This window comes from Pezoporus wallicus, unplaced genomic scaffold (assembly GCF_028554395.1).
Source record: "Pezoporus wallicus isolate ANWC-B61680 ecotype Strahan unplaced genomic scaffold, APGP_CSIRO_Pwel_v1 contig_5552, whole genome shotgun sequence".
Taxonomy (NCBI): Eukaryota; Metazoa; Chordata; class Aves; order Psittaciformes; family Psittacidae; genus Pezoporus; species Pezoporus wallicus.
In genome coordinates this window covers 4,374,013-4,386,191 of record NW_026640754.1, presented here as the reverse complement: position 1 = coordinate 4,386,191, position 12,179 = coordinate 4,374,013, and the positions used below count along the sequence as shown (strand labels likewise).

At 38.0% G+C, this 12,179-nt stretch overlaps 1 protein-coding gene across 1 annotated transcript in view; it reads left to right on the top strand.

Moving 5' to 3' along the window:
- The window catches only part of SNX25 (sorting nexin 25), a 78,309-nt gene that overhangs the window by 33,476 nt on the left and 32,654 nt on the right, over nt 1-12,179 (top strand). Inside the window, exons 4-6 of the mRNA XM_057420290.1 lie at nt 350-522; nt 1,307-1,493; nt 5,463-5,533. Coding sequence (XP_057276273.1) covers nt 350-522; nt 1,307-1,493; nt 5,463-5,533 — 431 coding nt within the window. The remainder of the gene's footprint in view (nt 1-349; nt 523-1,306; nt 1,494-5,462; nt 5,534-12,179) is intronic.

Here is a 12,179-nt window from a genome sequence, read left to right as displayed (position 1 = left end):
AGGTTTCACTCAAGTTCAATGATGGAACAATTGCTTTTTATTCAGAGAAACTTTCTTCCTCCCACTTGCTGGGTTCTCTTATAAGCAGTTTTAAAATACTGTATTCCTGTTTTGTCAGGTGAAAACGTGGACAAGACAAAGGAATTTAGAAATGAATCTTAACATTGTTATGAAAAATTAGTAAGATTTGAAAAACATATATGGTTTAAAATGATCTTTTTACTTACGTTACTTACCTGATAATAGATTTTTGATATTTTATGTATTAGTGACTAACCATGATACAAGTGGTATGTTTTTCCTCTTTTCTTCATTTCTCACCCCATTTTCCCCTCTCCCCCTCCCCCAGGCAGGAGGATCCACCAAGACCTTTTTTGCTGCACCCTTGCTTGAGGAACTTTGATGAAGAAGTAAGATTCCTGCAAAAATGTTCTCAAATTCTGGTGTATTGTCTTCTGCCCTCAAAGGATGTCCAGTCTGTCAGCTTGCGCATAGTCCTTGCAGAAATACTTGCAACAAAAGGTAGATCAAAGATCAGAGATGATTAATCATTTGCACCTGTACAATAGTAGTAATTACAGACCTGATTGTATGTATAAGTCTTTTAAATTCTGAAATGTAATTTCTGTGATAACCAGTTATGACTTTGTATTCTCAAAATCAAGCATATACTTACTTGACTTTCCTGACTTGATGCTGGGCTGTTTAGCACCTTTCAGGATAAAAAACAATTTGTCCATTACATTCTTCTAATTCTTTTATAGAGGAACACTTTTGCAGTCTTCTGTGGCAGTATATTTAGTGATTTTATGAATTCATATTTTATTCAGATACATAGAATCCATAGACTTAAGGATGTGGTTTTTTGATGGAGGGTTTTCTATTTTGCTTTTTAACTTAATCAGCTACACTTTAATCTGATAACCATTTTTTGTGACTGAAGTCAAATTCAGAAATTAATGAAGTCTCAAATATATTATGTGATTCAGTTTGCTTTTAATTTTAATTTTTAGTGACTGTAATGTTATAGCCTTCAAGGCATACAGCAGAAAGAACAAAAACACTTGGAATTTTCCAGATAGACCTCAGTTTTGTCAATGTACATCAATTTGTGTAATAGAATAAGCAAACAGTTTTGTCAAGAAGGTGCATGCAATCTCAAATGTACTGTGTAGTTCAGAAGAGTGGTTTTGGGTTTTTATCAACTTGCATATTTATTTTTGCCTTTTATCTGCAATTTTCTTTTGAAGGACAGCCATAATTCTTCAGTATAGGGATTTTGTTTTCAAATATTTTTCTTCTCCAGTACTGAAACCAGTGGTGGAGCTGCTGAGTGATCCAGATTATATTAACCGAATGCTACTTAGCCAGCTGGAGTACAGAGAACAGATGAATGAGCATCAGAAGAAAGGCTACACATATGCTCCTTCTTATGAGGAGTTCATCAAGCTCATTAACAGCAGCTCTGATGTTGAGTTCCTGAAACAACTGAGGTATTTAACATTTCACTGTAGCTCATTCAAAACTAAGCATGCTTCTTTTCCCAGATTGTAACTGAGATTTGAATGAACTGTGATTTTTCTTTTTAAATTCAATTTTAGGTTTCTTTTTCCTTTGGTGAAGCAGAGATGGTAAGGATGATAAGCCACAACATTTGATAAATCTCTATTATAGTCAGCTTTTTAGTTTGATGGCAGAAAATGTTAAATCTGTTTAGTATACTGGAGATGACTGTACTATTGAAAGACATACCAGACCCTTCTTTACAGCTTGACTGTATGGAGTTAGATGAAATAATATGTTTAATTTCCACTAGTGTGAAGTTACCTCCTCATTATCTTTATGAAGTGTAGCTGGCTACGGTGATCTGGTGATTGTGAACTGTAGTGACCCTATGGACACTTGGCATTCAGAGCAGCTTCCTGTGATTCTGTGACATTAGAAGAGGGGTTTGAATTCCAGCACATTTTGCCACTGAATCAGATGTTTTCCTGAACTGTTGCAGAGAGGTGTTTCTCAGTTACATCCAAAAAACCCCAAACCACTCAGTTCCTACATGTCGTGACCGAGTTTGATGTTTCTGTTCTTTAATAGCATCTGCTTGCTTTCATACTAATTCCCCCCCCATCTCATTTCTTTCTTCTTCCATCGTTCATCATAACATGAGATACTGCATGCATTCCAAGCCTGCTTGCCTAAGTACAAGATGTTTATACTTCTCTTCATAGCTAAGCTGTTCTTCCTCTGGTTTCTGAGGAGAGGATAATGACCAAGTGACTGGGAAGCAGGGAGCAGAGGTCCCTGCTGTTGTAGGATCTTTGTGGATGTCCTTGAGTTGGTTTTATTGAGCACACCAAAGCTTTGGGGGACAGTTGAAGCTATTTCCAGCCTTTATTCTAATTTGCTACCACCAACCAGAACTGGTGGGTTTTTTTCTCTTCCCTGACTCCCTTCAATTGCTGCTGCAGGTCAGTTGTCTCCCTTCCTAAATGGCTGCAACAACATCTGAAAGACACAAGCGCATTGATCCCTTTTGGTGCACTCTGTGTCATCTGTTGTGACCCAGACCTTTTATTAGACTTGGCTTAGTCAAGCCAAGATTTGCCAAGGTGGAGGATGTGGGCTGCATAAATAACATCTTGCTTTCTGTTGTTATTCTCTTTGATTCTGAAACAATTTGCATTTCTGAGGTAGGAAAATATATTTAGGTGATGGTGAAATGATTCTGTTGCTTGGCTACTTATTGCTCATCTGCTGTAAAATTTGTTCTTTACTCTGGGCCAGTGTGCCTTTCATGAGAGCAGAAATTAGTCTCTATTAGACTCTGTCTAAAACCTAATTGACATCACATTTATTAGCGTAATCACACTAATGGATCTGCTTGTTCAAAAGAAACCCAACTCTTCTGTTGTTGTTCAGGCACATTAATGCTCAATGTGCTCTCTTTTTAGCTGATAGGTCACTTTAAATTGTGTTCTATAATACCAGATAGCAGATTTGCTTTATGAAATAATGTGGTTTTGGCTGCACTTAGGTTTTTCCTTTCTAGCCTGTGGAGTTCCAACTACCATCATCTTGAAATGGGTTTCTCTACGCCCAACAAAATGTTGATCAGGCTGAGCTGATAGTATTTGAATGGAAAATGTCTGAGAAAAAGTTTTTTTTTTTGGTGTGTTTTTTTTTTTTTTAAAGAGAAATAGCATTTGATTTTGGAGGCAGCATTCTTTCTTCCTCTGTATAGAGCTGATCTCTGGGAAGGTGGTTACGCAGTGTTCCCCTGTGGAATGAGGGATTCCCTTTCTGTTTGTTTTCCAGCACTGTGGGAGCACCCAGAGGGAAATGGTCACACCTGTAGCCATCTCAAAGCTGTGTACTATGTTTTGCAAAGCTTTCATGATTTACCTGTGAAAGTTTACAGATTTATGTCAAGAAAACCAAACAGTGGTCCCTACATGGGGATGGGGGTGGTGGGAAATGGGTGATTTTTGGATGAACAAACTATGTGGTATTTCAGATTGAACCACAGAAACAATGGGCAAAGAAGGGACTAAAAAGGAAGAAACAAATAAGCCATTGTGCAGTTATCACTCAGAAGTGTGGTTAGACTCAGCTGGAGTGATCAGAGTGGGAAGAATGTTTCCAGTTCTCCTCCTGCAACAAATAAATTGCCAGCATGTTGTCCTTAAACAGGTTTCCCACTTAGATGCTATTCTGGGCAATAATACTATTTATCAAAAATTCTTTTTCTTGGTTTTATTTGGAAATCAATTTTTGGTGCCTGTTCTAAGCCAATGAAAGTATGGCATTCATGAACTCCTGTTACTCCTAATGTTACCGTGTAACATCTTGGTAAAGAACAGATGCAAGTAGTAACAATTTTCTGTACAGGCTTAGCTTTGAGGGAAATTTATCCCAAGGCACTACAGTTGCTGGGAAACTTGTTATTTTTTTAAACATCCCTTCCATGCTGTATCTTTGCAGGTTAATTGCTGTGTATTTACTAAGATAAACATAAAATAGTATGCTCAGAGGAAGAGGCCATGAGGCAGAGACAATCCTTTCCCCAGACTCTAGTCTGACCACAGTCAAAAAAGTGTGGACTCCTGGGTGCTCCTTGATGTATGCATGAGCCCTTACAGGAGAGAAGTCCCTAAAGGCATCCATCCAGACTGATTTCACTGAGTTTTAATAGGTCTTACTGTGATTAGAGCCAGGTATCTTTTTTTTCTTAGGGTAAGTAGGAAAAAGTCCCCAGCTGGATCAGTGCAAACTTGTGGATGAAGGGTGTTTTTTGCTCTTGGCCAGGAAATGGGAAAAGAGTTGGAGGGTCTGTGTGTTGGATCAACTTGTAAGCAGGTGTACCAGCTCTCTGCCTTGCAAATAGCCTTCCCTGAAAGGCTAGTAATAGTACTAGGATTTTCTAAATCATCTTTCTGTCCTTGCTTAGAAACATTAACTTCAGAAGAAACATTGTATTGATTTTCTGCATTGCTTTTAGGGTTTTTATTTTTAGTATTTAAGTGATACAGGAACTACTTATCAATTTTGGAGGTACTTTTGAATTCAGGGTGCATCAATATCTGTAGTGGTCCTCTAACTTTTGGTCATTCTACCTGTTAATAAAACTTACCCATGTTGTTTTTGTGGAAATATCCCTTTCATTTTTATAAGGGACATTTGGGGAGCTGATGTTTGTTTTCATGACAAGTTGGGTTTGGTTTTGATGTTGGTTTTTGTTTGTTTGGTTGGTTTTGGTTTTGTATTTCCCCTTTCTCCTTTCATAAGGAGTTTTCTTTCTGAAAACTTGGATTTGTTTGGAGGTAGAAAAACCCTCAAGCCAGATAAGGGATCATTCTGTGGTTAGCTATGAACATCCTTCGAAGTCACTCTATATTTACCTTTGTTGTTGCTTGTCATGAAGGGAGACAGAGGTTTATTCCTGTTTTATTAAGTTTCCATAAAATGTGTTGTCCCTGTTTCTTTCAAGAAGAAAAAGTTAAACAGGTAAATTTCACCTTGATTCCCCTCAGATTTACATTACTGTGGATAAATTGGAAGTCTGTCACAAATGTGGAAGAATTCATGTTTTCTTCCTTGTCATATTTAATGTTAAGAGCATGACTTCACATTTTGTTCACTGGATACTATTAACTGGCTGTGCAGTGCCAGCAGTTGAGAGAATAGGGGAGTATTATTTTTAGCTTGATGTTTTCGTTTTGTGTCAAGTTAACCTTTTTTTTTTTTTCCCTACTCTACTCCATATGCACACTGCTCCTTAGGTTGCAGATATATTGAGAAATGACCCTGTTTCCAGGTGAGGAGGAGGTGGAAGGCTTTTGGTTTTTATCTATTGTTAAGTGTGCTGTGTGAAGAACACATTGTAAAAAAAAAAAAAATAATGTCCTTTATTTCTTTTGTTCTTTTCTCTCCTCCCTCTTCACCCTTGCTGTTTTTAAAACTAGGTATCAGATTGTAGTGGAAATAGTTCAAGCAACCACAATCAGCAATATTCCCCAAGTGAAGAGGCAGAAAGGTAAGATTCTGTTTTGTTAAGTCACATCTGTTGTTTTTATTTTGAAAAGCTGCTTGAACTCCCAACATACATATGCAATCAGTGTGTGTGGGATTCTTTGACAGATTTTAGGAACGCTATGTGTTTAGTACTTCAGTTCAGTTTCATTTGTCTGGTTCTTCCAGAAACTCCCATGATGTGATTATCCCCCCATCGCATCTTCCTCTAAGCTGATGGATCATGAGAAAGTTCATCTCTATGATGCATTTATTTTCAGAACTTGATGCAACTAGGGTTTTTGGCATTACAACTTTGTATGCTGAGCATCTTCCTTCCTCTTTGTTCTTCATACAGTCCGCTCTTCAAAGTCTGTCTGTTCTGCTTTCAAAACACAGAAGAAGGAATGATACAGCATAATTGTCAGATTTATTTTGACTGTTCATTGTATTATGTTTTTGTGTTGCAGTAGAGTGCTTTTAATCCTTCTGCAGTTTTTTTGCAATGCCTGCCTTTTAAATTGTGTGTACATCTTACATTTCTATTTATATTTATTATATATACTGCTTTTTATGGTTCTCAAAATGTACCAAAACTGTGGTATATCTTCAGGAGATTATATTGATGGCAAAATTGCAGACCAAATTTTTGCTTGGACGTATATACTTAAGGCATATCAAAACATAATTAAAAGGCAACAGGCACTATAAATTAATTTATTTGTAAACAAACAAATCCTAAGATTTTTATATTTTCATATATTCTCTACTTGTCAGGTTAAAAAAAAATCCTTTCGTAGCTCTTTGTATCACAAAGGAAAGCTTTTAAAATGTAATGAAATTCAAGTGTAATGAAAAATGCAGAAACAGAAAATTAAACATGCCATGGGGGGGTTAAGTAAAATAATCTTTGCATGATGGTATGAAGAGTTTGGGGTCCCTGCTCAAGTTTCTGAAAGTATAAGGTTGTCAACACTGATATGCCTTTAGTTTACATTCTACAATGTAGATGTGCAGACCTGTAGGATAAATTGCTTCTGTCAAACCAAGGCAAGGAAAAGTAGGCACTGGTTTTTGCTCAAATGTACATTACAGGAAGAGATATTAATATTTCTCAGATGAAAGTTAATTTAATGGAAAGTCTGTTTCATAAAGTTAATAAAATGAGAACAGGGAAGCTAACTCTGAGTACGTTATGAAAAATCAATCTTTCTAAGCCTGTATTTCCATTTATGCTGCCATTGGTCTTTGTTGTGACAAGAATTGATTTAGGGAATATTCTTACACAGTTTGGGTTTCTACAATTAATTTCTGTCTTGCTCTCCTCTGTCTCACTTGAACTTACCTAGTTAATTGTTCACTGGTCCAAACCCTGAACAGAAGATATTTTTGTGAAACTACAAGTGCCTGGGACTGCAGAATAGACATAAAGATTTTTGCTATGTATTCTGTCAAAGTAAATCTGGTTCCACTTGTACTGTGATGAAGTTGGTTCTGCATTTTTATGGGCTCTTGACTTTTACCTGTATTAAAAAAAATCCAACAGAAATTCCACTAGCTTGAACTGAAACTTTGTGTTATGGTATTGACTTTTATTATTAGTTTAGTCCTATGGCAACCATGTATGTCATTTAAGAGTTGATTCCCAGTGCTGGCTATGTTAGCCAGTGGGGTTATTGTGTCAAACCCTCTTATTTCTTAAATAGCCAATGGTTATTTGCATTGTGCCTGAAGAAAAAGGTGACTTTTTTTGCTTGACACATGTGGAACAGTATGTCCAGCAGAGGCATACAATACAATCTCACTATAGTTCACACAATTTAAGGCAGATCTCTAATCTGTTATTCTGACAAGGTTTTCATCTACCAAAAATTTTCAGGCTCAGTCTATGTACAGTAAACTTTAAGGGGGCTAGCAAAACTGTAAAGGGTTAAAATCTAGTTCTGAAGGCTTTTTTGTGTCTTTTTTTTTTTTTTTTCCTGAACTAGGTGGAGACATTTTTCCTAATACGATAACAAATCTAACATATTCCTGAATTTTAGGAAGAAAAGCTGAAGGAAAACTGTGCTACCTTCCTTAAAACAAAAGAAAGCCAACAAAAAAGCCCACCCCAGCTCATTGCTGATAAAAAGTTTGTTGAACTGTTTTAGAACAGATCATCACATTACATCACCTTTTGATGTTTCCCTTTCTGGCTACCCCTGTAACAGCTGGGTTTCATGGGGAATAGCTAAATGTAAGCTTTATGCCAAGTGGAGGTGTGTTTGCGCAATCTCATTCTGTCTTTCTCTAATCTGTTCCCCCAGTACCTGCTGCATACACATAATAATGCATGAGCATTGGTGTTCAATGTATACAACAGTCTCCCCTTTCATGCTAGTAAATGAGCTCTTGCTCCAGCGTGGCAAGAGATAGTCTTACTGCTAGCTGTTTCCTCTTTCCTGTGGCAAAGTTAGGTCCTAATTGTTTCTTTAGTGCCTGGGTGTTTAGCTAGAGCAGTGGAACTTTGGGTGGCAGTGGTCTGTTGAGCCTGATACTTGCTCTCAGGATATGAGTAGAGCAACTGTAAAATAGTATGCGCATGGATATAGTCTGAGCCTCCATCAGTTTCAGGCATTGGAGCTTCCTGAGGCAGCATTTGCAATAGAAAAAGGTACAGCAACAAATATGAGGAGCACTTTAGTGCAGCAGGAGTGGCCAGTACTCTGGCACAGTGGGTACTTAGCTACTGTCTAAGCAGAGTAAGTGTTGTGCAGGTACGAGACTAACACTAAATATGCCTGAGCAGGATCGTGTACCTTTGCTGTTGGTTGAGGAGAAATAGTTAAGTCTCTAAAACTGACCAAAAATTTTTGTTTATAAAAAGATTGGGTGTCTATTATTAAAGGATGAGTAGTCTGAGGACTAGGTTTCAGGCTGTTGGCTTCTCATATGGGCTACAGTTGCCTGACTTCTTTTACTGTTTTGTCTGGTGATAATGAAGCATACATTTAATGTTGGTCCCCAAAGGGATTGGAGAGGAAGGCTTGTCCCTCAGCAAGGACAAGGTTCTTTATGTTTAATTTAACTAGTGTTGGTGCCACTTATTGGCAAAACATTTAGCCATTAGGCCCCTTTAATAAAAGCACAAAGTACCTTAAAGTGCTTCTAAACATCATTGTATTTACTCCTCAGTAGTAAAAAATGGCATATTATAGGGTCTTTTTTTCTTTTCAGACTTCTGTCATTTGAATCTTCTGGCATGTGAGCGTAGGAGAGCAAACGAAAACGTACAAAAGCATCTGATTCATGTTAAGCAGTAAGTTTTTGCATTTGACTCCCTGAGAAAGTCAAATGTCTTAAAAGGCTGAGACACAAAATAATTTGAGGGGTTCATAGAATGATGCCTGTTGGGGGTGGATGATGCAGCTTCCACAACCAAGAGAATTGCTTTTGGCCATTGCTAAAGCTGAGTAAGAAACCTAATGTAGCATTACTTTTTGAAGAGGTGCTGATGGGTTTATTTTGGAGTGGTGCAGCCCACTCTAAATAGAAGCTGTTATCTTGCATGCTGGCACTCCACTACTTCCCTCATTTGCACTCACACAAAAGCACTGAATCTGATGTGAAGGTGTATCTGCATTACTTCTCCAAACTGTGTTCTTCTATGTGTCCTCTTCCAAAATGGTCAGTCAGGGTCACTCCAGCAGTGAGTGTAGGCATGGCTGCAGTGGTGGGCTGTTTCGGTTGTTTTTTTTTCTTTTGGTTGGTTGGTTGGTTTTTCCTTCTCTTTGTTTTTTCTTCCTACTGATAGTTTTAGACAGTCTTCCTCATAGTCACATGTGCTCTGGTTGGAAGAATCACGTCTTTCTACATCTTTAAAAGTCTCACATCAGCTTGCCCTTTGATAAGTGGTCATTCCTTGGAAGTAGTGAGCCAAATTTGAGCTAACTCTCAGGTATTTTAAGGTGGTGGTTGTTTTTTTCTTAATTAAAAATGAAAGACTAGAAATGCTTATCTGAAAATAATTACTGCATTTTGATTTAGTTCAAGCAGTTTGTCAGGACAAATAAACAGGTCAGGCATTGTAGCATAAGTGAGAGAGGATCTGAGCTTCTAGAAGCAAGCGTAGATCTTAATTTTTCTAAATAAAAAGCTTAAAATTGTGAAATAGCAACAAGGGAAGTTGATACAATAACTTGATATTTGTTATAATGTGAATAAGAAACACTTTAAATACACTAGTTCTAATTTTAACAGATGTATTTTTGCTTCTTCTCTTGCTGATGTCATATTACAGGATCCTACAAGTATTTGGCAAGGATTTGCAATTTTGCTAGCTGCTTTTTAAAATAAAAGCCCATGAAGGCATGTACCTTGTCTTAGGGCAACAGACAGCAAATATCTCAACAGATTTTCCCCTGTCCCAGGCACCATGAAGGGATTTGTTTGGTTTGCCTTCTCATTTTCTGTGTCCTCTGCCTTATACGTGAGTTCACAGCATGACCGGAAACCATCCTTGGATGACGGGATGGAACTGTTTTTCAGACACCGTGTTGTAGTTGATCCCAGAGCACTCCTGTTGAGAAAACTGCTCCTTTTCAAGTAGGGATTGCAAGACGGATCAAATAAGCAGCCGTTTCTGTATAGAGAGATCTGCTGTGTTGCAGTAGATTTCTCCTGCTGAGTGTTCCCACTCTGCATGTAGATACCCACTTTTATAAGCGGAGCTGACAGCTGGTACAGAAACAGAACTGTCTGTGGGCAGGCTTCTTAGGTGCTGTGGTTCCCAAAGAGGCTTGAATGTTTGGCTTTAAAAAGGGACTTTTCTTTTAGAAACTGTGAGTCCAAGCTACCTTGGGTGTGTAGGTTGTGATGTGTGGGTTTTGTCAAGGTGATAATTTAGAGTGAAGTGAGATGGGTACTTCTGCATTCCAGCACGTTACAGATGCCATTTAACTTAATTATGACAAAACTGTAGTATGATTCCTTCCCCCACCCCCATCCTCCACATAGGGATAAACATGCATACGCAGTTATTTTTGCATAGCTTTTTGCCAAAGCTTAAAGAGCTGACATTATGCATGTCGTGCTCAAGGAGTAACTATGGAGGGAATTCTTGTGGATGAAGGTGAAAGTGGCTGTAATCATGGTAGACTTGTTTGTTTTGATTTGTGATTTTTCAAATCAGTTTGGTAGAGGAAACTTTTTTTCTACTCCTGAGTTTCTTTATGTGCGTTAGTGATGGTAATGCATCTTGTCAACGGTGGTTTGGAGAGATGCCCATTGGTGAAAGAGGGAGGGGAGAGGCTGACTGGTCAGACAGAAGTGACCAAGGATGCATGCAGGGACCTACAGACAGAGACTACCTGTGTTGGATGTTATTTTATTGTATAGTATGTACTTACTCCCATGCTCAAATTTACCTTACCGCTATTTTGCTTTTGTTTTGCTCAGCTGTGGCTGTGAAATGGGAAGCTGCATTGCACTATCTATTGCTAATGATCTGTGCCTAAATTCTCCATGATATTCCTTTAAATTCCTTGCACCAGATCTGTTGCCTGAAGTGTTTGGGCGTTAGCAGTTTTTTCACTCTTGTCTGGCCATGCTAGAGCTGGTTTTCCTTTGCTTATACCATGGGCAGAAGGAGCCGTGTGTGCTGTTCCTCTCGAAGTCTGGCCTGCTCTTTCAGAATTGAATAGATACTTTTCCAGGCCTACATAGGTTTGACAATGTGTAAATAAAGCAAAGTTTCTGCAAGTTCAGAGACGTTTGTAATGGTTGGTAAATGATATATATGGAAGGTTACAGTTACTGTTTGCATGAAAATGTTAAATTGGTATTTGTTACCGAAGTACTTCACAGCATTAAGTAGGCGCTGCATGTTCTTAGCTTGCATAAAAGAATGTAAAAAATGTCTTGCAAAAATGCATACAGTGGTGTACATGCGTGTAGCTCGTTCAGAGATCAGTCAGATGAGTCAGTCCGGTTGTACAGGCAGCCAGGTGGCAGGTGTCTTTATTTCTTGAAGCTGTAGAGGAACAAGAAGTTGTACTTTCAGTTTTAATCATGTTTTTGTCATACATACCTTCGAATGAGTTGTATATGTTCAAGTGAGAAATCTTTGCTTTATGCTGCTACTATAAACAGAAGGGACAGTTCATGCAGCACTACAGTATATTTTAGCTTGTGCTTTAAGCAGGCTTTCCATATGTCTTAATTTGCATTATTTTTCTTGTGGGTTATAAAGTTTGTGTGGCATTTGTTGGCATGACTATTGTTTGCAAGACCCAACATTCTAACTGAAGAACAGACAGTGTGAATATGTACTGCAGTTCAATGTACTTAATGCATAAAAGCTGACCAAATAGCAAAACTACAAAAAAAAATAAGGGGGGAGGGGATTAGTTCTGAGGAATCCATTTTCAGAAATTTTGTTGGTGGATTCTAAGATCTTCTCCTGGCCTATCTCAAATCAAGGTAGTTACGGAGTGATTCAGAAGAAAATGTGGAAGCTTTGTCAGAAATCATTGTGGGCGTGCAAAAACGGAGTGACAGAGATTTGTAGAGATAGCTTAGCTTTGAGTGCTTGGTAAGTTTGAGCTCATCTGGACCATTTGCATTTTGATATTTTACAGTGCAAATTGAATTACCCACAGCTGTGGATTGATAAGCAGAGTTTGAAATTCTGC